The 27459-nt window shown below is 37.0% G+C and overlaps 1 protein-coding gene across 1 annotated transcript; it reads left to right on the top strand.

Annotated features, from left to right (window-relative positions):
- The first annotated feature begins 1 nt into the window (after nucleotide 1).
- Nucleotides 2-27458, top strand: LOC100377448 (GPI-anchor transamidase component PIGS-like). The gene is made up of 14 exons (XM_006825257.3): nucleotides 2-73; nucleotides 5635-5777; nucleotides 8304-8406; nucleotides 9223-9327; nucleotides 10210-10353; nucleotides 11184-11293; nucleotides 11502-11622; nucleotides 18141-18317; nucleotides 18768-18857; nucleotides 21930-22108; nucleotides 23631-23687; nucleotides 25966-26094; nucleotides 26687-26847; nucleotides 27103-27458. Exons 1-14 carry the CDS (start codon nucleotides 28-30, stop codon nucleotides 27221-27223), a joined length of 1686 nt encoding a protein of 561 aa, XP_006825320.3. The 5' UTR covers nucleotides 2-27; the 3' UTR covers nucleotides 27224-27458.
- The last annotated feature ends 1 nt before the right edge of the window (nucleotide 27459 follows it).

Genomic DNA, 27459 nt, shown 5'->3' with positions numbered 1-27459 from the left:
AAGTTGAAAGCTTAAAGTTCGTGTTACATGTCAAAGGTCACCAAGATGTCTGCCATCGAACGAGAAAAAGAAGGTGAGTAACCCAGTGTTAATAATTAATTTTTAAGGAATTGTTCCTATTATTGATATTATTTTTCAACAACTTAGACCCATTTTGTCCCTATTGTTTGTAAACAAAACAACGAGTAACCACTAAGGATTAAACCATGGACTGTGGATCTATGTATGCGAACACGATTCAGTCTTCACAAGTCCACAGTCTATCTGTATACTTGTACTAAAATGACCACCCTCGCTTTCCCAATGCATTTTCAGGTGATAATAATCAATCTTTTGTTATTAGTTTACCTTTAAGTGGTCGCCAAACCTTCAAATATTGCATTTTTGGGCGACTTCTTCAACGTTTTGTGTGAACAGCTACAACTGGTTCGCGGCTGTAACAGTTAAAGGGGAACCGATACTATAAATAGGGGGCAAGATGGCCACCGTATTAGTATGCTAATCCGAACCAAGCTGCTAACATTGTGGCGAGAGCTCCGTTAAATGTGCTATTTGAGTCTACGGTAAAATTGTTTTGACTGAATGCTCTCATCTATCTCGCCGTTCAATTGATTTTGTCTGTAAAGTCAACCCCACGTTCACCTGCTAGACCACAATTACTCAAATCTCACACGAGATACTAGCCCTGAGTACAGTCGCATAGACCGGGGATTAGACACTATTGTGAAAGAGTGTATCGGGCGATTTAAGAGGCATTCAGCTTTGCAGTTAAAAAATAAGCAGGTCGATACGTCTAACTATTCTAAATATCTTAACTGGAAGCAAAATTACATAAGATTTCCCACTAGGGTCGATCAAATCGACATTTTCCAACGTCAACCGAAAATATACGCTGCCATCTTGTTCTTGACGTATTTATAAACAAAACGTTGTTTCGTTGCGTAAAACTAGCTTTCACCAACGTTCCAGTGCTGTAGGTTCATTTTTCAGCCACGCTAGATTAGTCGATAGAAGTTTTAGCTGGTTACAATCATGAAAACTGCAGAACGATTCTCCGCCATAAATTTGTAGGCGGGTGTCGAATCCTCAGTCTATGCGACTTCTCAGGACTGTGGGGGGCGAATGATCAACAGAAAGAGGCCAACCTACAGGACTGTACTCAGGGCTAACGAGATACAAGCTTTTTAATACTAATGATTTTGTTATTTTATCACGGGAAATTTCTGTGTAGCAAGTTTTGCTCTCAGTTTTACTGTATACGTGATCAGTACCGTCAATAGACCGACGCAACGGAAACAGACAAATATACTTGAGTTGGTGGATTTCCTTCGCGACCATTTAGCAACAATCAGGTTTTGTGTTTAATATCCGGTGAACTATCATCAACTTGAATTATTCTAGTTCCGCGTCATATTTGCCCGTCGATGTATATATTACGGAGCGCGCAATGTTTCAAATCATGGCATATGAAGCTAGCTCTGTGTTTGCCGCAAATAACGTGTACTTGGTTTGAAATTGGATAGCTTCACGCCAAATGTATCTCCTCCTACAAATTTAGGATAAAACATCTCAGATATAGCTCATTTTACTCAGCTGGAGTGTGGGCACAAAGTCACTATTTGAATTTTTGATATCTTTTTTCATTACCGAGAAATTTGACTCCATAGTTGGGGTAACTGTTCACCAGGAATGGCTTTTTAACTCTTCTGTGACTTTTTTGGCTGGGCCGATTTGGTTCAAACTTGGTAGGCAAGTCACACCTTCACTCTAGTTAGGTTGTAAAATCTGAAAACAAATTCTGGCCCACCGTTTGCATGGCAACAGCCAAAAAACTGATTTTATTGTATACCTTCGCGTCAAATGTATCTCACGCTACATTTCTACAATTAAGTAGCTCATTCTACTCAGCTTGAGTGTGAGCATAAATTTACTGCTTTTGTTATGTCTATTTTCATTACCGAGAAACTTGACCTCAAAGTTGGGGTAACGTTTCACCAGCAACGTCTTTTTACTGCTCTGTCAATTCTGTTTTTTTTTGGCTTGGCTGATTTTGTTCATACTTGACAGGCAGGTCGTACCATCACTAATTGAAAAAAATCTTGGCCCTCCACCGCCATGGCAACAGCCAAAAACTGATTTTTTAATACTTTCGCTCCAAATTGTTTACCTCCTACCAGTCTTGTAATAGCAGTGTTCATATGATCATGTTTTTAGCTTCGCTGTCGACTTTGTCGAGCGGAGCTTATCATATGAGTGATTGTCCGTCGTCGTCGTCGTCGTCCGTGTCAATGTTTTACTTTTTTGACTTCTTCTTGAAAACTACAAGCCTGAATGCTTTGATACTTGGTGTATATGTACCTTGGGTAGACCTCTCTTAGGTTTGTTCATTTCATGTTGATATCTTCAATTCTATAATTTTGGTGAATATTTTTGTCATTTTTGGTAAAAAGTGATATTTTCGACTTCTTGTTAAAAACCGCAAGTGCAATTGCTTTGATATTACATATATAGGTACTACATGTGGACCTCTCTCAGATTTGTTCATTTTGTAATGATATCTTTAATTCTCTAATTTTGGTGAATATTTTTATCATTTTTGGTAAAAAGTGATATTTTCAACTTCTTGTTAAAAACCGCAAGTCCAATTGCTTTGATACTACATATATAGGTACTACATGTGAACCTCTCTCAGATTTGTTCATTTCGTGATGATATCTTCAATTCTCTAATTTTGGTGAATATTTTTGTCATTTTTGGTAAAAAGTGATATTTTCGACTTCTTGTTAAAAACCACAAGTCTGATTGCTTTGATATTACATATATAGGTACTACATGTGGACCTCTCTCAGATTTGTTCATTTTGTGATGATGTCTTCAATTCTCTAATTTTGGTGAATATTTTTGTAATTTTTGGTAAAAAGTGATATTTTCCACTTCTTGTTGAAAACTGTAAGTCCGATTGCTTTGATATTACATATATAGGTACTACATGTAGACCTTTCTCAGATTTGTTCGTTTCGTGATGATATCTTCGATTCTATAATTTTGGTGAATATTTTTGTCATTTTTAGTAAAAAGTGATATTTTCGACTTGTAAAAAACCAATAGTCTGATTGCTTTGATATTACATATATAGGTACTACATGTGGACCTCTCTCAGATTTGTTCATTTTGTGATGATATCTTTGATTCTATAATTTTGGTGAATATTTTTGTCATTTTTGGTAAAAAGTGATATTTTCGACTTCTTGTAAAAAACCAATAGTCTGATTGCTTTGATATTACGTATTTAGATACTACATGTAGACCTTTCTCAGATTTGTTCATTTCGTGATGATATCTTCGATTCTATAATTTTGGTGAATATTTTTGTCATTTTTGGTAAAAAGTGATATTTTCGACTTCTTGTAAAAAAACAATAGTCTGATTGCTTTGATATTACATATATAGGTACTACATGTGGACTTCTCTCAGATTTGTTCATTTTGTGATGATATCTTCAATTTTCTAATTTTGGTGAATATTTTTGTCATTTTTGGTAAAAAGTGATATTTTCGACTTCTTGTTAAAAACTGCAAGTCTGATTGCTTTGATACTATACATATTGTTCATTTTCTAATGATGTCTTCAGTTCTTTAATTGAAATGTGCATTGCTAACAGCGGAGCTATCTCAGCCGATAGGCTGCTTGTTTTTTTTTATTTTGGCTACGTTGTGCACTGGTAAGAGATCACTGGCGCCAACATTGTTACACTGTATCAACGTAATTCACTTTGAACTGTAAATGCTGCCTTCAATCTAGAAAATACTATCGCAAAACGGTTGAAATAATAAATTTAACAGCAGAATACACCCTAGCAATAAAATAAAGTGACTTCTAAAGACTGAATGCTTTTTTGCGAACTTCGTATATGGGGCCCGGTTTAAACAGACGTTAGCTTCATATGGCAACAGCTGAAAACATGTTGTTTGTTTTTGAGCGGAGCGGGTCGCCAACCGGCCTACCGGCTTGTTTTATAAACTGGCTTGGCAATTCCCACCACCAATTAGACCATGTCATAGCATTCCAGCTACTTTTTCAACAAATCCTAAATCACTTGATAATTTTGTTTACTTTACATTTGTACTATGAGTTCACAACAAACGGTTTTGCAATATTAGAGGCTGTGAATTTGTCCATGGAGGCTGTAAATTAATAAATATTGTATTCACTGACATTGTATTCACTGACAACGGTCAGTAAATAGGTCAGTATGTTAATTCCATTTTGCAGTATATCGTAGACAGTACTTGTATACGTTGTTATCCAGCATAAATATCGGATTGTTCAAAAGCATGTAATGTCATTTTCGTTCATTAATGTTGTATGATGACGCTTTCTCCGGGGCCTTCAGAGTCCCATAGTATCTGTATCTGTATACATGTCCCGGCCCGTTTATATTGAATATTGAAAAAACAGAAACCTAAAAATCAGTTGCCCATGCCAAGAGAGCCGCAGAACCAAAACAATCTGTCAGCCGTCGCCGTCCACAGCAGTGATATGATTTTACACCTCGAAATTGAGTATCGCAGGTGTAGACATATTGCATAGGAATGAGGACACTAAATACATCTTTCCCGGCCAGAAATCGAATCATCAATCTTCATGAGTGACATAACTGGCATTTCCATCTATTTGCTTCTATTCCCACTATCCTAGAACACTCAAGTGAATGTTGTCAAATTCGCGAGTGTGCGTATTTTCGTACAGTGGCGTAAACATTGCTACAATCAAAGACGCAGTGACCAGAAAGTCCATTCTGGGCTAGTACCATTGTCAAATTCTGGGGAGTAGAAGACTATTTATATAGAAGACTTTACAATAAGGAACTATTAAAATTGTTCGATTTGCACATTAAAATATTTTATTGGAACAGAGCATGTTCTATATTCACCAAAAAACAAAGTTGTTATGTTTCTGGAGACACAACAGCCTCGAAACAATAGAAACCGCTCGATCCGAGCGACCTGCGTTCTTGAAAATCAAGTCGTATTGCTCTTGCGTTTCCGAGCAAAAAAAACATTGAGACCAAAAACGACCGATTTTCGCCCAATCTTCTATGAATTTTTCATAATATAGCTAATTCAGTCCAGCGGTTAGATAGGGTATTTATTATAGACGCCCGGTGAACCAAAATTTAGGATGTGAATCGCTCCGGCGACGAAAAATTGGCGAAAATAGCCAAGTGGGTGAGGGACTGCATTTCAAAAACATATTTTGTATATAGGGTATATAATAAGCAAATTGTAATCCGTTCAAAGTATGTTTATATCAATTGTTGATTTGTGGGATTAGGGGACAGGAGGAAAGATAAGCATTCATTTACTTAGTGAACGGAGGCGGAGTTAATTACTCACGAGCACTTGGTGCAATCCATGGGATTGAGCGGTTCCCATTTAAGATATGTGACGTGATTAGTTGTCAGAAAGAACGTTTTAAATAAAAAAAATGTTTCATATTATTACTCAATCATTATTTTGGATACAAATCATTTTAGCATTTGTCTAGAGGACAAACTGGTTGAAAAAACTTTTTCCACTCTTCATTGTCAATTAATGTTCATTATTGCCTTTTTTTCTTCAATTTTGTCGAAAGACCAATCTTGGCAACACGCTTATGCTGCTCTGAGTATTGCTTTTCTATGCCTTGTTGTTGGATTACCACTTTGGTGGAAGACTACTACCACCTATCGAGCCAGTCTACCTGATAGTGAGATCACAGGCATTGCCAGTCTGCAGGTAATAATTACCTCTTCTCTTACCAATATGTGGTGGACCAATAGAAAGTCTTGGTATGGTAATGGCAGAAAAAAAACAAAAACATTTTTTCTTCTGTGTGTAATATTTTTTTCTAAGAACTAGGCATGCATAATTTTTTTTCTATGATTTTTCTTGTGCATTTTTTTTTTTTCAATTCTGCCATTGCCCTCCTCTTGATTTTCTAATTAGTGGTCTACCACTAATTTAAGTTATCTAAGGTTTGTTCTTTTTTTCAACATTGTAACCTGTATGATTGATTAAATGAAAAAGATGGTTGTTCTCATCATTGGTGATACTGTTGTCCTTGTGGTTCCTTGTGGTTACAGTCCAAACTTTTAGTGACCACCATTATATGAAGACCATTTAACTATTGTGATTACCTTTGAGCAGTCCCAATGCAATTGGCCTGTAAACATTCGTTCAGTACCTTGGCTGGTTACTATACACAGGTTTGAATATTCAGTACCTTAGCTAGTCACTATACACAGGTTTTACTGTATTTACTACCTTGGCTAGTTACTGTATTCACTACCTTGGCTTGTCACTATACACAGGTTTTACTGTATTCACTACCTTGGCTAGTCACTATACACAGGTTTGAATATTCACTACCTTGGCTAGTCACTATAAACAGATTTTACTGTATTCACTACCTTGGCTCGTCAATATACACATGTTTGAATATTCTCTACCTTGGCTAATCACTATACACAGGTTTTACTGTATTCAGTACCTTGGCTAGTCACTATACACAGGTTTTACTGTATTCAGTCCCTTGGCTAGTCACTATACACATGTTTTACTGTATTCACTACCTTGGCTAGTCACTATACACAGGTTTGAATATTCACTACCTTGGCTAGTCACTATAAACAGATTTTACTGTATTCACTACCTTGGCTCGTCAATATACACATGTTTGAATATTCTCTACCTTGGCTAATCACTATACACAGGTTTTACTGTATTCAGTCCCTTGGCTAGTCACTATACACAGGTTTTACCGTATTCAGTACCTTGGCTAGTCACTATACACATGTTTTACTGTATTCAGTCCCTTGGCTAGTCACTATACACATGTTTTACTGTATTCAGTACCTTGGCTAGTCACTATACACAGGTTTTACTGTATTCAGTACCTTGGCTAGTCACTATACACAGGTTTTACTGTATTCAGTACTTTGGCTAGTCACTATACACAGGTTTTACTCTATTCAGTACCTTGGCTAGTCACTATACACAGGTTTTACTGTATTCAGTACCTTGGCTAGTCACTATACACAGGTTTTACTGTATTCAGTACTTTGGCTAGTCACTATTCACAGGTTTTATTGTATTCAGTACCTTGGCTAGTCACTATACACAGGTTTTACTGTATTCAGTACCTTGGCTAGTCACTATACACAGGTTTTACTGTATTCAGTACCTTGGCTAGTCACTATACACAGGTTTTACTGTATTCAGTACCTTGGCTATTCACTATACACAGGTTTTACTGTATTCAGTACTTTGGCTATTCACTATACACAGGTTTTACTGTATTCAGTACCTTGGCTATTCACTATACACAGGTTTTACTGTATTCAGTACCTTGGCTAGTCACTATACACAGGTTTTACTGTATTCAGTCCCTTGGCTAGTCACTATACACAGGTTTTACTGTATTCAGTACCTTGGCTAGTCACTATACACAGGTTTTACTGTATTCAGTACCTTGGCTAGTCACTATACACAGGTTTTACTGTATTCAGTACCTTGGCTAGTCACTATACACAGGTTTTACTGTATTCAGTACCTTGGCTAGTCACTATACACAGGTTTTACTGTATTCAGTACCTTGGCTAGTCACTATACACAGGTTTTACTGTATTCAGTACCTTGGCTAGTCACTATACACAGGTTTTACTGTATTCAGTACCTATATTGATCACTATACACAAGTTTATAGATATATTATGTGTTCAAGAAAAAACATAATAACCAAACTGGTGAATTTTTATACAAATTATTTGAAATCTAAAATAGCAACCACTGAAATTTTACTTAATATTTGTTGTGTTTTGTTGCTGTCAACAATGGAAACTGTATTGCTAAGAATGCAATAAATTTATTATAATAATCAATAGAAGAAGTTTTTATTATCTCCAGAGAAGAACCATCACCCATGAGTCCCTGTGCCTTTCCTGTCGCAATCATTGTTATAGTGGAATACTATAAAGGTTATTTTTATCTGCTAAGGCATGAATGGGATTTAAAACTTGAAGAAGGCGTCTTAGCAGATTATGGGCTACATCAAAGTGTGTGGTGTTGTTGGCCTGCATTCTTCGTTGTCAGTTGTAGTTCTGCCTTAATTACTTCAGCTGTGTCGCATCATATAGGGTGGTCTCTGGTAGCTAGGCTCAACTTCCAGGCTGGCTCTCAGCTGGCTTTGCCGTGTCATAAAAATTGTTTAAAGTGAATGAGCGATAAATGATATAATTTACTCATTATTCAATTTATCTACAGACATTTTGCAAGATTCCAGTGACTGTGGTTCTTGTTGGTGGTGATGTTAGCCAAAATAATCTGAACTCTCTTCAAAATCATCTAGACTACACACTTGTATCAGGTAAGGGCATGTTTATGTAGTTCTTGATTGAAATCTGTGCATATTGATTACATAATTTCCATGTTAAGTTTTAGCATATTTGGGTACAGCATGTTGGATATTTTCTATATCCCACAGGCGATCTCCATGGGCTAGTAATGATCTGATCATGTTTGTTTTTCATTTCAAACTAATTTATATCTTAACCCTTTATTGCTGTACACTGACAGAAATATTATTTCTAAGGATGCAATAAAATTATTATTATATTATCATGATGTCATCTCCAAAGATGCCAAAACATAGCTCATTTGACGACTTCTCAAGACTAGTTTTTAAATAACAGTGCTAGCTTTTCATTTTAAAGTCACATTCAATACATCATCAAACTTGAATGCAACCTTTTTTAGAAAAATGCCAGCATTACATGGTATCTATAACTTTGTACAATTCTATAAACGTTGCTGACTTTTGACCCCCTGTCAATTATTTAACTTTAAACAACTTGGCATATGCTTAACAACAGCACTGAGTACTGCTGTGTTCCAATCTGTCAACCATTCGTAACATGCTGTCTCGCGTCTCCCATGGTTCAGAACACAACACAACACTTGATCACCATTCCTTTCATGCAATTCTCATTAATTTTTAATCAGCTTAATTACCACTTTTAACATTATGATTTAACTTGGTCAAAATAAAATTTGTTTTTTCAAAATCATGTTTAGTGTGATCAGTATTTCCTCCCATTACCTACATAACATGGCAGCTCTTTTTTTTAATTATCATTTTTTGAAAAATGTTTGCCTTCTATTATAAAATTATGTTTTGTTTCAGACTACAGTGGTCGCTATTCAAGACTAACATTTCATTATGCTGTGAACGTTAGAAGTGCAAATAAAAGAGAGACAGACGTATTTCGCCTAAAATCAACACTAAAAGGTACTGTTAATAGCTGCCTGTGTAAATGTATACATTGTAATTCTGAGAAACCTACAGTAAATTAAGATACAGATGCAGTTTATTTTGCTTCCTTTTAATTGAGTAATTAGACAATGAAGATGGTATTAATCCAAAATATTATATATTTTCTCAAAGCTTATTATACAAACTTTTTAGTTTACTATGCACACTGGAATTCAAATTCCTGGCATTGAAAAACCTTGAAATTTGTCCACAACTTTCTTAAATTTGATTAAAACTCTTCCCCAATTTCTTTAATACATGTACTGTCTTTAAATTTATAATTTCTGATGATATGAAAGTTCATTTCTTTAACTGCAGACATGTTCAGAATTATTGTTCTCACCAAAGGCTTAAATATTGCACATCATTTAATCAATCTGAGATCATGGATCATTGTATAATTAAAACTCTCAGTTACAGGAATATATTCATGCTAAACTTTATTCAAGGGAAATTAAACCCAAATTGTCACAATATTATGAGAATTCTAAGAATATGTTTCCTAATTTTAGTTACTTTGTGAAGATCAGTCAAAGCAATTATTAAATATTATGATGTGGCACACAAGTTTATAATTGTTTTGCTCAACAATGACACTTTTTGACGCAAAAACTTGACTCAAATCTTAAATCAAAACTGAATGTTTTTGCGAGTGCTTCATCATTGACTTAATGGCTTGTTATATTCATAATACGTTTAAATGAACTGCATATAGTGCATGTGATGTACATGCAGGTAAAACCATCTAGGAAGATTAATAAAAGAACAGTTACCCGGTAAATGTGCACATGCACTGCTCTTACAGTTACTTGGTAGTGCACTTGATTGATTAGGATTATCTTTCCTTTCGTTTCTCAGATTTAGATGCTGATATTTACCTGCTGGACCAGGAATCTACAGTAGGTTCTTCCATAGTGTATATTTTACAAGATTACAGTGGTGTTTTCCATGTTTCAAAGATTCATGTTGGCAGATACAGACATGCTTTTGTATCTGGACAAGGTAAAACTACTGGTCATTCTTGTCTTTATATTGTTCTTATTCCATATTTTGTAATAAAGTTTCAAATGCAATGCAATGATTCATAGGTTTGTGATATTGTTTTATAATCGGCATGAAAAGAAAATCTGCTTATTTTGTAATGACACAGCACTGACTTTGGAAAGTACAGCAGAAGGTCACTAAAAACTACAAGACAAAAAAATGATTAAAGATAAAAAGTGAACACAAATTACAAAGTTACATTTATAAATTACAATATTCACCTGCAATTAAATATATGAAAATACATTACAATATATCAATACTTTTATGAGGTGCTGCTGCTTTAAGGCAATTTTAAACAAATTGTGCCATATTGTAAGCAAAGATTGTTGATTGTAAGGTTGCTTCGATTTCAGCAAAACTATTGAAATCATTGTTTTAACTGTCCAAATCTGTTCACAATTTACATATGCTGGTATGTTTGAAAACCTATGACACTGCAATCTGTGATAATTGTGACTTTTATAATGAACATGATTATTTGGAATGCTTGTAAAAATGCAATTTTTTCACCGAAAATGTGGTTATCTTTGCATATTTTATTGACTAGGTCACGGCTCTGTGAATGGAGATGTGTGTGAACATAAATTATGTGGGTTTATGCAGGTACTTCTGTAAAAAATTAGTTGCTAAAAATTGGAACCATGGGATCCAGTGGCATGTGAGCAGAGATATTTAGTGGTCCTTGTGAAAAATATAATATTGGCTTGTGAGCAAAGATCTGTAGTGGCTAGTGTGACAGAGACAATTACTTGTACTCATTCTGCCGTTAACCTTTCCATTGCTAGATTTGAAATCAGCGGCTGCTCTTGCAGCTCAGGTTGTGAAGGAGCTACATGTAAATGAGGCTTTGGCTGCCAAGATACATGGTACAGCTGCTGGTGTGAAACACACAGAGGTAGGCTTATCATGATACATCAGACTAGGGTTTATTCAATTTCCATTTCATTGATGATGAGATAGTTATTATATAATTGTTAATGAGATATTGATATTGATATTAATATTGATTTGATTGTTGATGAGATAATTATATTGATAATATTGATACTGATTAGATTATTAATTAATATTGGTTGTTGATCAGATAATGATATTGATTGCAGGCTGATGTGGAGAGTATGCGGTCAGTGAGATCAACACCAGGATACGAGCTCACGTTCAGTTTACTAAATCCCAGTCCTGATGTCATCATAGCTAAATGGGACATTGCTGAAGGAATCAGGAGTGAGTTTTATTGTCTTTATATTGTCTTAGTAAGATCTAAAACGTTAGATCTTTAATTCACCCTATTGGGGGAACAGGTGACAGAGGTCAAAAACAAATTTGAAGGACTCCAAAAACGTTTTTAAACAATAATGCATGTGAATTTCATAACAAACATTTCAATGTTCTGGTTACTGCGACTGCGACTGCAGTTTTTGAAACAAACTTAAGGGACTCTAAAATGCATTTTATGGTACGCGACTTAAAAAACACAATTTAATGCATGTGAACTTCCAAACAAAGATTTAAGTGTTCAAGTTGTCCGTGGTGTAAAAAATGGGTCAAGAAAAAATAAAGATGGCGACAAATGTCTGTGTTATGCTAATTTGATTTTTGGTATTTAGTTGACAAAAAAAATTGAATTTTCTCAGTGACGTAAATTGGAATCAAAACGTTATCAGCAAGATTAACGACCACCAACAAGTAATTGAAGGCAAATAAACATGTGAAGCATAAAAAACTTTGAGTTGAGCATGAGGGGAATGGAAATTACTCGTTTTTGAGGGTGTCATAATAAGTGAGAGTAAACCTTGAACATACTTTATGTATTTTAGTAAAAAATCATTTTTTGTGATTGCCTAACGCTTTTAGGTTCATGTGCTGCAAGTTACAGTGCACATACCTAAGTGATTGTTCCTCAGCAAATGATTTAGCCCAGACATTTTTCAGTGTCAAAATCGCTAAACTATTCGTTTTTACACAATCTGAGAAGTCCAAATTACTAAACAAAGTACAGGATGACAAATCTGAAATATCATACAACCAACACATACCAACAATTGTATCTCAAATGTAAATATTTGTGGTATATTTTAAGTCTAACCGAACCGGAAGTAAGAATTTGTTACTACTTTAAATATCCAAACATATTTTAGTATAAGGTAGTAATAATGCTCCACCAAAGATTGCTATCGTAATTATTTTTGAATGTTGTTGACAGATTTTATTGTCCCATACTGGTACTATTTTCGCTGATATAAATTAAATACCCCCAATGATCTTTTTCTTGTATTTCCTAATTTTCACACTTTATACATCTCATATACTGCATATATTAAAATTAAAATACTAAACATATATATATTTCACTGTCTATACTGATTCATCACATTTTGGCTAGTTCTGTGTCCCCATCCAAAGGAAATTTCTCAAAATTTTGTTCATATTATGCTTTCCCAGTTTTCCTGGCCATTATCTTAAATGAGGTAAACATTCTTGCATTATTAGTGACGCATGTGAAATTAACCAGCTGCATTATGGATATATTTAAATGACCTGACATATATACATGTAGTTGCCAAATTAGATTCTGATCTATCTAGTGTGTACTAACCAATTTATATAATTTGTGAAACCATGTCAAACAGCAGGTGGTGTTTTTTGTTGATGCTGCAAATTTAAAGCTGATAAATAAAGTTTAATTTCTGCTTTTGCACACTATCTGTGCAAGTAATTCACCATTATATTCTCAGCTAAATAACAAAGTGGAGGTTTTTCATTACTTACAAACTAGGTCTCTGAATAAACTTAGAATCTCTAACATTACAGCTTAATACTGTAAAATACTTCATATTTTAGCTGGAATTAATTTTCCCTGAAATAATTTTTTCGGGGTTTTGTATGGAATTTATTTTTACTGATTTTTGGCGAGTTGAATGAAAAATGTAGGAAAAAAGGTATATTCGGTGAATTTTAATTTTCACTGAATTACTCTCCTTCAGCGAAAAATGAATTCCTAGTGAAAATGATTATATTTTACAGTACACTTTGTAACATGTCACCTTTTCAAATATGTATAAAAAAATGAAATGTGCAATTCACTACGTTCAATTACCCACCATAGACTCCGGTCAGTCAAAAAGACTATTTTGAACTGTAGGCATTAATCAGCTATTCTGCCGGTGACGGAGAGATAGAATCTAGGTCAGGGGAAGCCCCATGACCTCAAGATTCTTTTACCCCTTACGTCACGAACCCACGTGACCGAGGCCACATGGCAGCGGCATGGGTAGCCGTTAATCACTCTTCATTTTTCTCTGCCTCGACGGGGAATGATTCTGAGCGGCTCTCCGGGTTTCTAGCGTGGGTCGTCGCCGCAGCTGCGGCATCCGACATTCAAGCTGGTAGGATAAGTTTTTCTTGTCTTTTTACCCTCGTGTCGTTTTCCCCTTTGTGTGTTATGCTTCAACAGCAAAGAAATTAAAACCCGGCGCCACTATGTAATCACATGTTGATTTCATGGCGGCACCTTTTACAACTGTAATTTGTTTTCCCTCATGCATGTCGTCTTTTATTTTTAATGTATTTAGAAATGGATAGATGCACTGGCAACGCCAGAGGCTCACCGCCGGTATTGTCTCCTCAGTTTACGAGGCGGATTTGTAGTGTGCACAGCAATTGCAGGAATGGAACCCGCAAACAAAGTGCTATCGTTGTTTCACGTGCGTTCGGGGTTTGGGTGTCTGCCCAGAGAATATTTGTAATCGCTGGGGCTCGGAAACCTGGGAGTCATTCACGAAAAGGTCGCGCGGCAAGTACTACCGGCATAGGTGTTAGTGAGTGGTGCGTTGGCATGAATGATAAGTCCTCGCACTCGGCTACCTGTTCGCATACCGGAATACCAAGCAAATGGCCCGATAGTGGGGGTGCCGATACATTGCTGTCTCTCCCCGCTGATGGGAGGGCATCTACACAGTCTGTTTTTTCAGGCAGTGGGTTACCCAACTTTACCGGCAACAGCAAGGCTGTGCCCCTGGAGGTCTTTCCTCCTATGGGGCCCGCGCTGGGTCCCGTTGTGGACCCATCCTCACATGGCGCCGGTTTTGTCACTGAAATGAGGGCATTGGTCGAAGGACTGTCAGGGCAAATTGCGTCCCTGGCAGGCAGAGTAGATGACCTGTAGGCGGAGCGAGCTGTCTCCACTGCGGCCTCTCAGCCGGCAGACGGTGTTGAAGGGTGGCCATTAGTCAGCCGCGGAGGAGGTAATGCCGAAAGCCCCGGGCTGGGGTAATCTTTTGCATAAACTGGACTAAACACTACCCCATCAGGGCAATCTCGGATTCGGACCCCAATTTGTGGGACGAAACCAGAAGACCCCGACCGGACCCCAAGGCTCCTTCCCTGGACCACGGTACCACAAACAAACCCATTCTGAGACTATCCAACATGCCCTGAGGGCAGAGTTACGACCCATCAATTTTCTTGAATTCGTGGGCGCCACACTGGAGTGCATTCTTGTGCGTGCCCAGGACTCTGAGACCTCAGACGCAGAACGCACCCGCCTCCTAAACCAGGCGACACAGCTAATGGTAGGCCACCGCACGGCTATGTGCGATATCTTCCAGTGTTATATGGCTCTTTTAGCCAAGGCTACTACTGTGCAGCGGAGCGCCGTTTTAGACTAAGCTACAGCTTAGTAACCCCAGTAATCTGCGGGGAGGCTCACCTCATGGTAGAGGAGAACCCACAGATCCCTGTCGCACACAGATTGCGCCGGTGCATTCCGGCTTGGAGGCAGCGGGTAACTGATCCCTGGACGCTCCAGGTAGTCGCATGCGGTTACAGAATACCACTGACATCTCCTCCGTCCCTGTCAGTGTTCTCCCCATCGGGGGCACTGCCAGGGGACCCCCACAAGGTTGAAGCAGTCAGACAGGAAGTAGACAGTTTGCTAAGAAAGGGCGCCATGCACAGAATAGTTCAGCCGGCACTAAGTCTGGGCTTCTACTCAAATGTATTCGTAGTACCAAAATCTACAGGTGGCTGGCGTCCGGTTCTGGACCTAAGCAGACTAAACCAGTATGTGCTTCTCGATCGGTTCCGCATGGAGACACCATCCAGTGTCCTACTCTCCGTCCACCGTCTCGACTGGCTAGCCTCTTTAGACTTCTGCGACGCTTACCTACACATACAGATGCACCCAGCGAGTTGCCCTCTCCTTCGATTCGCCCATCTGGGCCAAGTATTCGAATTTCGGTGCTCTCCTTCGGGTTATCGACAGCGCCCTACGTGTTTACCAGAGTGATGAATCAGGTAGTACTGCTGCTCCACCAAATGTCGGTACACATCAATTCGTACCTAGACGACTGGTTGATACACATCCCAGACAAGGGGTTATTAGCCAGACATGTAAGGCTTACACAGGCTTAGCGCTAAGCAACCTAGCAGAACGCCTAGTCAGCATTCCTTCAGTGTCTCTCCGAGAACTAATGCGGCTCATCGGAATGATGACCTCTGTTCGAAGGGTAGTTCCCCAGGCCGCACTACGCAGTGGCCCGGTCCAACGCTTGTTATTGGAACACCGAGCTCACCTACGGGAACTAAACAGGTGGGTATCGATCCCGGATCAAGTAAAGGAAACCCTGTACTGGTGGTCGTCACTGACCAACCTCAGACAGGGGGTCCCCTTGGACCCACTCATCACAACTATGACTCTGGTAACAGATGCCTCCCTCCAAGGGTGGGGAGCGCATCTATTGGACAAACAAGCCCAAGGACTATGGCCCCGCAATGGGTTCGGGACCACCATATCAACTGGCTCGAGCTGAAAGCAGTGCACCTGGCACTTTCACGCTTTCGACTTGAAGTCTCCTACATCAACAAGGAGGGGGGGGAACGCGTTCCCCATCGTTGTCTGTCCTAGCAGAGCAAATTCTCCTTTTGTGCCTGGAATACAATGTGGAGCTAACCACACCACCTTCCAGGTGTGAGAAACGGTCTCGCAGACGCCCTTTCGAGGTGCCTCCGTCTCCAGAACATGGAGTGGCAGATCGCCCAGTGGGTTGCCTCCAGGCTGTTTCGGCTGTGGGAGGGTCCAAAGATAGACCTGTTTGCTGCACCCCGGAACGCCAAGCTCCCGACGTACGTAACACTCCTGCCGACACCAGGAGCCTGGGTCGTGGACGCCTTATCGATCCCCTGGTCCCACATGGATGCGTACGCTTTTCCTCCCTTCCCGCTAATTCACCGGGTACTGGAGAAACTTCGACAGGAGCCCACCTGCATACTGACTCTGGTGGCGCCCAATTGGCCGACCAAGTCCTGGTTTCCGCTCCTGCTGGAAATGATAGTCGAAACACCGGTAGTACTGCCGGACATACCGGACTTGCTGTCCCAACCGGACGGCACACTACCAACAAGCCCAGCAGTGTACCACTTACACGCATGGAGGCTCTCAGTAGACTCGCGCAGACGAAAGGTCTATCTAAGCGGGCTGCCAACGTTCTGGCCAGGGCGAACAGGAATTCCACCAATGCTGCCTACGACTCGAAATGGCGAGCATACACCAGTTGGTGTAGTGGAAGGGAGATTGATCCATGCCATCCCTCTATCGGCCAGGTAGCAGACTTCTTTGTCCACTTGTTTGATGAAGTGGGTCTGTCCTTCGCAGCAAACGTTGGCTACAGGTCAGCCTTGTCTCCCGCCATAGAAAACTCTTTGGGGTCAAGTCTAGCCGATTGTCCCATTATTAGGAGACTGTTTACTGCTTTCTATAATCAGAGGCCCAGGGCCCGTTCAAAGGAACCGCCCAATTGGGACCTGTCAGTTGTTTTATCAGCCCTAAGCAGACCACCCTTTGAGCCCCTGGTTTCAGCACCACTCAAGTTTTTGACGTGGAAAACAGTCTTCCTACTGGCCCTCGCCTCAGGTAGGCGCCGAGCTAGGTGCACTGTCCTTCGCGGACAGTTATGCTGCCTTTATGGACGATCAAGTTGTACTAAAGACACGAATCGGGTTTCTTGCCAAGAACCAAATTCCAGGACACGATCCCCATTCGATCGTCATCCCCCGGCTGTCAAATATTGTCGGTCCGGAGGATCAGGAGGAATTGCTTCTCTGCCCGGTTCGAGCGCTGAGTTGCTACGAGAACCGTACCAGGTTTTCCAGACGGGGAACCAAATACATGTTTTTGTGTTACGGCCCTGGCAAACAGGATAAGCCGGTTTCCCCGACTTCCATCTCCAGGTGGATTACTGCAACTGTCCTGGAGGTCTATAATACACTATCCTCCTCAACAGTTGTATTCATTTTTGGAACAAGTAAGTCACATCGGTGCCTTTGTCTGGTATTGTGACAGTGCTGAATATACTTAAAGTTGTATGTTTGTGTGAAAAATTACCATGGATAATAATATATACAAAATTACAAATTGAATACGTGCACAATTTAGGGACATCAGGAATTCTAAGTTTTTTGAAAATAGGTGCAGAATGGGCAGTAAAATCAGAGAAAGTTATCAATCTTGCAATCTGTTTTTGTGCTGTTATAATGCTTTTCAAATTTGTAGGATATGTGCCCCCCCCAGACTTCTAATCCATAAGTGATATGGGGTTCAATTAGTGTTTGGTATAACAACAGTAAAATATGCTGGGGAACATAATGTCGTAACTTCAGTAGAACGCCTATTATTTTCTGGATAAGATTAGTAATTTTAAATTAGTAGTTTTAGTTTGTTTACCAATAAATGCATTTTTTATCAGGTTATTTAGATCCCTTTCTGAAGACACTGACAGAATATGCTGATTTCACTGTCAATTCACAAGTGCTGTACTATATGGGATTGGCTGTCACCCCAACCAAAGATGATACTAATAAGAGATATGTATTGAATGCTGCTTCATTGCCACATCTCATCAATCCTGTGGAAGCAAAACTAGGTAAGACAGTAGACGAAGTGAAGTTACACCAAATATTTTTTAATCCTATAATTTTACAATATTTTGCGCAGTTTTATATGTTTTTCTAGAATTTTTTTGTTAATTTTTCTATATTCTCTTTTCATGAAAAATCGAAAAGAAAAAAAAAACATAACAGTTTTGCTGTTTGTCTCAAAATGCATGTAGAATGTAAAGAATGTTATGACATGGATAGTCCTAACAACCTCCTTCTCAGTCTACCATGCTGACCAGTTTTAAATTATTTAAAACAAATGTTTGGCTTAAGATGACTTTGTTTGTTATTCAAAGTCATTTATGATAATTTTATAATAATTTCATTTCAAATTTTAATAACATTGAGTGAATTACCAAAAACTAGCTAAAATGAAAGGGGGTTTAATAGTTAAAAAAGTTGTGCTGTCCTCAACTCATGTGGTTCCTTTTTTCCAGGCTCACATGTCTCTACCAATCCTACATTAAATTTCCTCGTGTACGTACCACCGCCATCACAGTCACCACTGCATATACTTAATGAGCATGGTAAGTAAAAACAACTTTTAATATACAATGTATAAATAAACATAAATATGTATTTTTGAGTGGGTATATAGGTGCTGGTATAAACTTTAATAATGTAAAAGGGTATCTCACATTTATTGTCTCAATTCTACAGTGTTTACCCAATTAGATGGCAACTTTAGTTTGTCACTTTCTAATTTCTATGTTTGACAGATTTGGTATAATTATAAAATATATGAAATGCACCTTGTTTTGGTGGAAAGAGGAAAAAGTAATGTTGGTGCTGTCTTAGTGTACTTTATGTGTATATGTGTTTGCATAAATGCTTGTCATTTTCTTGAAAAGTGGTTGTTTAGCGTTTTTTTTTTTTTTTTGCGAATTGATGTTCATTTTAATATATAAATTATTCACAAATTTACCATTTACTTATTTCAAGAATGACACATTTACATGTACAAACCAAAAACATATTTTATTTTTTTTGCCAGTTTATTGGCTATGGGTATTTTTCAATAAGACAATTGCATATACCGTAAATGAATTTGATTACATTAAAAAAAAGTCACATTTTAGTAATTTTAAAATTCTGAATGGTGATATTTGCTGAAATAAGTACAGCAAAATCATCAAAATGTGTCAGTAATAATTGTTCAGGGGGTAAGGTATTAATCTGTCTTAAAGTAGTAAATTACATCTTTTTAGTCATTCTCATTGTTACATTTCAAATGAGTGTCTAGTCTTGTGACAGATTCCATATTATATTTTGACCTGAGAGAAAAAATTGATTTATTTTTCAATAAAAATATAACATTTTCATTTCATTTTATTCCGAAATTCTGTCATAGCCATATGCTCTACCAGTATGTGTCATAAATCATTAATATATATATATATATATATATATATATATATATATATATATATATATACCGGATTCGGCTGATACCCCGCCCATCCTAAATGTTTCAAATAGTGGGCGATGTGTTTTGGTCAACACATTGCCTGACTGAACCAACAAACATTCTTACAGACCCCAATTTTCCCGTCCGACATCTTGTATCGAGCGCGCTATTTCAAATATGACGCTAAAATAATTCACTGAAGCCGAAAAGCATTAAAAACTTCAATAAAACCAATGCTGTAAACGAATTGTTGTTGCGTATTATTACACTCGAATAAAGTCTACGCTTGAAAAGAATGTTATTTACGAAGTTTAAAATATCCAAGCCTTCCTGGTTCGAACCTCTTGGTTGTTATCAGTAATGTTTAATCTTTGTCTGTATCGCATTCCAGACAAAATGTCGGTAAACAAGGAATGGGCGAACTAAAATGTCTCCTGCGTTTCACATGCGACACGATTATTAAAAAACACAGAGTTAAGCGATCATGTACGTTCTATAAAGCTAACCTTGTACACATAATCTTGTACTGACGTGTTTTTTCTCCAAAAAAAAAACGTTCTCTTTCAGTTAACCCCCAGTTAGCTCTTCGCGTTCATGGTATTTGTGGAAGTTGAAAGATTTTTTGAACACATGACAAGTAACTATATTGATTTACGTACGTTACGTGATGTACGTTCTATAAAGCTAACCTTGTACACATAATCTTGTACTGACGTGTTTTTTCTCCAAAAAAAAACGTTCTCTTTCAGTTAACCCCCAGTTAGCTCTTCGCGTTCATGGTATTTGTGGGAGTTGAAAGATTTTTTGAACGCATGACAAGTAACTATATTGATTTGCGTCAAGCTGGGTGGCCCGAATTTAAATATCAGTGCGTGAACTCAAACGCGTGGTTATTAGAGTTCAGTCGAAATGTACGTGAATATTGCGATCGAAGTGCGCTGTCCAGAGTTTATTATATTATAGTAAAATTTAACTTGACGCATGGTATGGTTTATATTACATGTTCACTTCATTTCGAATAAAAAAATCACCATTGGAACATTGGTGAATCACAAGTATTTAAAATATTTTCTCGACTTTCCGTAGATACCCGACTACTATCATTTTTAATGATTTAAATGCGCCAATGTTTATGTTTGCGTAATTATTACGAATGCAACGCATTATCAAGTCGGTAATATTGAAATATTCACAGACCCAATACCCCGGGTCAGTGCCCTAACAATAGTCAAAATTAACTTGAGTTTGCGTAATTATCATGAAAGCAATACATTTAATACAAAGTTGAAATATTGAGAGCTGGTACAATATTGTAAACAAATTTGCGTAATTAGAAAAGCAGTGCACTAAGTAAACGACGTTGATATATTCAAAGCCAGTACAGAGTTGCATACAAGTTGCGTAATTACAGTACCGTCGGATATAATAAAAATTTTACTAGATCGACGCGCTGACCGTAAAAGAAAAAGGTTGCTAAGGTAACACGCCAGTTCAGCGTGTGACTTGGGGTCAAACTTTGGTCAACACACACTTGATGCCAGCATCATCGCGCAGCAAGTTTCGCAAAGTACTTCAAGTTCAATTGCGTCCCAAAATTATGTCGCTAATCACTCAGTTGTCGCAGCGTGTGTTGTGCCATGTTCATGATGCACCCCGTTTCGACTTTGACTTGCTTTTCCTTCTTAGTGCATGTTCTTGTTCACGTAAAATTCGACCTCTCACCAATGTATTAAAACACTTTGAATTTATACTTTGCATGATTATATTTGGTCAACGCGAAACATTTTTTTTTCTAGACCATTTCTATCAACGCAAGGTTATTTTTTTTAGACAAGATGGGCCTCGTAATATCTGCCAAAACATCGCCCGGGCGATCTTTTGGTCCACATTTTTCTAAAAAAAAATCGAATCCTCCATAAGATCACCCGGGGCGGGGTATCAGCCGAATCCGGTGTATATGTATATATATATATGTATATATATATATATATATATATATATATATATACAGACATTGAGTGAATTTCCAGTAGTTATATTGTAAAATTAAATTCATAAATGCTCTACTTGAAAATGTTCTTCAAATCTACATATATCTTATCTTCAAATTGAATTTTGCCAAAAAAACTAGGATGCAAATAGTGATTACCCATAATGCAACATTCTTGATAGTGAAATGCATTTTCCGCAGGTGATACTGACACCAATAATGCCTTTCTGAGTCCACGATGGGGTGGCATTATGCTTTACAATTCCCCAAGAGACACTAGTGGTAATGTGACACTGCCCGATACGGTTGACGTTGATATGAAGACAGTCATGGAAGTGTTTCTCTCACAATTAAGACTTCTCATTGGTGTTCCGAAACAGGTGAGTTTAGATATGCAATAAATATTAGAAAGTCTGTTATGAGTCTTTGTTACGAACCAAAATAATGAAATATAGAACACTGGCCAGATAAAAAAAAAAAACATTCTACATGTATTGTATGCATAAGGGATTCCTTTATATATGATATCCATTGTTCTAGGAGGGCTTGGATCTTCTTATTGTTAGGTCCAAACCAAGGTGTTTCCTTGATTGTGTCACAAAATTAATATTTTAATAACTGAAATTGTTGCTTCAACAACATGATTTTTCTTGTCTTGTGAAGCTCATGATGTTAAATTTGTTTCTAGTAAATTGTTCACATTTCAGTGACAACTCAACATCAGACAAATTTATAGACAAAGAAAATATGAATTTGATAGTACAATAGAAAGAAATAGAAATAGTATGTGTTGTAGTGTGTGAAGCAGGATTACTGTGTCTGAGTATGCAAATATACTGTTCAATTATTCGTGCAACTGAGTCATCTTTAAACTGACCACCTGTAAACAAGTATAAAAAGTGGTTGAGTGCATCAGCAGTAAAGAAGATTACTGTTGGCTTTCATATAATTTGATTAACCAAATTACTATTCAGAATTAATTTAATAAAAAAAACAAAAAGTAATTTACTGTGTACCCAGTAAATTTGATTTTGTATAATAATGTTATTTTTGTAAACAATATTGATTGTGCATGTTTATAGTCTTATGTCGTAGAGTACTGTAAAATCTGTATTAGAAACCGCGGCTTCTATTAAAATGATACAATGCAACAGAGGGGATGCGGCTTCTATTAGAGCATCCACACATATGAGAAATGGTGAATTTTAGATTCTCAATTATTCAAAAAGAATGGGTGCGACTTCAATTAGGGATGCGGCTTCTAGAACAGATTTTACGATACTTTTAACTAGACATCATGTCACTCTTTTAAGTGTTGGTTATTTTGGCAAACATGACTGAAATATTGAGAGTTATCTAGACATATCCATAATGATTATGTGTATACTACAAAAAAATCAACACTGTCAGGTTTGCACAAATGTCAAAAAAATGTATTGTATTGGATGTATTGAATAACATAGTAAATCACTGCAGCTAAACTTGTACTACAGTCACCAAATACAAACCATCTTATCACTCTCTGCAAATATTTAGTTAAATCTAAACAAGACTAATTCTTTTATTTTGTCATGTTCTTTTATATTTTTTACATATTCTATGCTACATACAGTGATACTTACATATCACAGTATTTTAATATTTTCTTATATTATTAATAATTGTCTGTAGTATTTTTGTCGTTCACTAATTTTGAATTCTTTTTAAATCAATTTTTACATTTCATGTACTTTTATTATTTACTTTATTAATCTGAAAACCTAAAAGGAAATGTTAACTCTTTCTTTACGGTATTAATAAAGCATTATTCTATTCTATTCTATTCAATAGATATAACTTTTGCTGATATCCATGGTTTTAAAATTTCTAATTGTTTTTATTCTCTTTTTCTTTCTTCTCCAGAAATCTGACCCGCTATTGACTATAGCTAGTCCCGACAACACTGGTATAACACATTGGGTAGGTCGTGTATGCTATCATATTGATCAGTTAAAGGGTTATCATGCATATGTTAAAATTTAAATGTGAATAGACTTTTTGCACAAGCTGTATATTTCTCGTGGGAGACCTAACATGATGCACAACTCTGTATATGTTGGATGAAAAATAATATACCTACATTTGTATTGAGAGACATTTTCACTGTAGCTTACAATCAACTTGTCCCGATTGGAGATGAAACTGACAATTTCTGTATTTTTAGTCCCCGTTCGGACATAGTCCGAAAACGGGGACTTATGTTTTGCCCTGTGTGCGTCCATGTGTGCGTCCGTGATCACCTGTATCTCGAACATGCATGGACCGATTAAGTTCAAACTTCACTCATACATCACACATTATATGGGACATATGCACATGCATTTTTTTCATGATCCGATTAACGATAGCCGAATAGCGGCCATTTTAAGGCCGAAAATGCATCAAAATCGCACATTTTCACCATTCCGGACCCGGATCTCAGGTATGCAATGGATGGATTTTGTTCCGACTGGTGGCCATTTTGTTTTTAAGAATTCAGTTCTGGATCCGTATCCGAGACATGTCTGGATTGATCAAGTTCAAACTTCACACACACAAGGTACATCATGTCAAAAATATGTATGTGCATTTGTTTCATGATCTCATTAACGATAGCCAAATGGAGCGCTTTAAGGCCGAAAATGCATTGAAATCGCACATTTTCACCATTCCGGACCCGGATCTCAGTTATGCATGGACGGATTTTGTTCAAATTTGGTACATACATTAAACATAATAGGACCTTGATGCACGTCTTTTTTTTTTTCGGATCAAGTTCGAAATGGCCGACTGGCGGCCATTTTGTTAAAGAATTCAGTTCTGGATCCGTATCCAAGACATGTCTGGATTGATCAAGTTCAAACTTCACACACACATGGTACATCATGTCACAAATAGATATGTGCATTTGTTTCATGATCCGCTTTGAATGTGTATGTCACTCAAATATGAACGGAACGGGGACGTGTCATTGACAATGACTTGTAAAAGTCAAGGACATATTTGTTTTCCCTTCCTTGACATCAACAAGGGCACAATGAAATATACGTGTATTAGATTATAGATGTCATATCAAAGACATTTGACACAACACAACATTTGTAGAATTGCATTTAATTTGGTCTTAAACATCATAGTACATGTAGTTCACTTGTAGCCCAAAATAAAAACAGAAAGTTTGTGCTTTCTGATGTTGACAAGTGTTGTACTTAGTCGAAATTGACATGATTTTTTGCATTTTAGATAAAACAGTGAAGCGATCTTGATGTGACTGCTATGTGATCATAATGTGACAATATATCAATTTGAATGTGACAATGTTGCAATAGGAATGTGATTTCAATGCCATAATAATGCTATGTGATTATCCCACTATATCAATTTCAGTTAAATGGTTGCCATTTTTGTGCCATTCCAAAACCAGATCTTGGTTGTGTGTGAATATATTTCATTCAAACTTGGTACATACCTTGAACATTATATGGGACCTTGATGCATGTGGTTTTGTTTTTTCTAGATCAGCAGACATTTTGTCTTAACAAATGTTGTTCCAGAGGTGCATCTATGATATGCACAGACTTTATATATACATCATACATCCTGTTGCACATATGCACAATTATTTATTTCGTGATCCAATTCAAGATAGCCAAATTGCGCTTGTTAAAAATTCATCTAAATTAAACATTTCTGCAATTCTGGGTCTTGGTCATGCATAAACAGATTTTGTTCAAACTTGATATGTACATTGAACTTTACAGGACCTTATAAATGCAAGTCATTTTGTTTGTCAGATCGAATTCTTAATGGCCGACTGGTGGCCAAATCTGTTTTAGTGAATGCGGTTCTGAAGCCATACTTCTGACATATGGTCTGACTGTTTATGTTCAAGCTTTATTCATTTCTTAAACTTGAGAACTCACTGAAGATGTTCCTAAACTAGCATGTTATCACTATTGTATACTGTAAAATGACTAATTTTCACTGGGTTTAAATTTCGCTGATTTACCATTTCAGGCATATTCAGTGGGTTTTAAATTCACGGTTTTATCATTTAGATAATGTGTTCTATGCTAAATTTTACATATTCACTGGGTTTTAATTTAGCGCATTTTCCAGTCAGCGAAATAAGCAAAATTAAAACCCAGTGAATAATTAACCCCTTTACAGTACAAATTAAATGCCCTGTGACAAAAATATCATTTCTTTCAATTTGCAGGAGTTAGATTTTCTACTAAGAACGCGAACCTTAGAAAATGTTGCCACTGCTACTTTGACGTTGTCGTCTTTGTCTCAGTTGTTAGGTCAGATACGCAATATGGTGATTAGAGATGACATTGCAGAGCAGGTACCATTTAAATTTACATCAAAACTTTAAAAGTAATAAACAATATTTGTCCAGATAGAGGACGAAAATTGACTCAGTGTTCAAATGGTCAATGATACTATACATCATTTCGATAAATTCTTTCTGAAGTTTCAAAGCGAAATAATCTTTGAATTCCACTTTGTGAAATAGATTTCGTAAACTCTTGATTAAAATATTTTGAATTTGACCAATCAACATTGGGAACCAAAGCAATCATGTGATCCCTACCGTATGTAAACGCAGATGAGATATTTTCCTTAAAACTGAAATCAACCTTTTGGAAGATTGGTTTATAAGAAGATAGAGGTGGCACACAATTCTCACTCTAATCAAGTTGCATAAAACATGATTTGTTTGATAACAACATTTTTTTCATGCCGTAATTACTGAATCTGTAAAAACACAGTATTTGCATGTGTTGACGTAAATGCATCCAAGTTTATTTTTGGACATTTTTACATGTGCTTCTGTTGTGGAAAAACAAAAAATATGGTTTTTGATCTGCCCTAATAACTCGTACATTGTATAAGCTACATTGTAATACAAACAAAATGTATTTGTTTTGTTCAAGGTTTACATTGCTGTAGAGTCTATTCAAAGCACGCACAGCTATTTAAAAGACGGCAATATGTACAGAGCATTCCATTCATCAAAGAGAGCTATCCAAGCATCAGAAACAGCGTTCTTTGATCCATCCCTTCTGGAACTTTTATATTTCCCAGAAGATCAAAAGTAAGTGAGGTGTCGATCATGATAACTTCTGTGAATGTTGTCTTCAGAGAATATTTTGAAAAAAAAAAAACTCTACAGCGGAAGCAATTGTCACACACACAAAAATTATATGAAAAAAAATCACTAAATACATATGATGAGAGGAGAAAAAAGATTGGCAGTTTTCTTTATTATTATTAAATATTTTCTTTAAAAGGAAAAACAAAATCAGTTGAGCTACAAAGAGTAAACTTTTTCTTGCATTTTTCTTGACAGGTTTGCGATATACATTCCATTGTTTCTGCCGATGAGTATACCGGTGTTGATGTCAACAGTCAAGGCATTGAAATGGATCAAATCTAAGAGACGTCAAAATAAAAGAGCGAAGCGTGACTGAGAAACATACTTGTGGGGGTTTTTGTTTAGCGTGGACTTTTTGTGAAAGAGCACCCTCTGTGGTCAAAGTTGTTGCTTCTTTTTTTCACAACTTTTACTCTGTGTTGTCTTTCAAATTAATGTCCGACAAGATTTGTGCATTCTCACCATTCAAACTTTTCCCCAACAAGCTCTGTAAATACAGTTGTGTGAAAAAAATTTTTTACTTTCAATAAATCTGAAACTTTTGATAAAAAT

Source organism: Saccoglossus kowalevskii, chromosome 16 (genome assembly GCF_978046115.1).
Source record: "Saccoglossus kowalevskii chromosome 16, keSacKowa6.1, whole genome shotgun sequence".
Taxonomy (NCBI): domain Eukaryota; kingdom Metazoa; phylum Hemichordata; class Enteropneusta; family Harrimaniidae; genus Saccoglossus; species Saccoglossus kowalevskii.
This window is presented reverse-complemented; position numbering and strand designations above follow the sequence as displayed.

Coding starts and splice junctions, on each gene's coding strand:
- LOC100377448 (XM_006825257.3), top strand. CDS start 28: ATGTCAAAGGTCACCAAGATGTCTGCCATCGAACGAGAAAAAGAAG. Junction 74..5,634: donor CATCGAACGAGAAAAAGAAG/GTGAGTAACCCA, acceptor TTTTGTCGAAAG/ACCAATCTTGGCAACACGCT. Junction 10,354..11,183: donor TGCTTTTGTATCTGGACAAG/GTAAAACTACTG, acceptor TTCCATTGCTAG/ATTTGAAATCAGCGGCTGCT.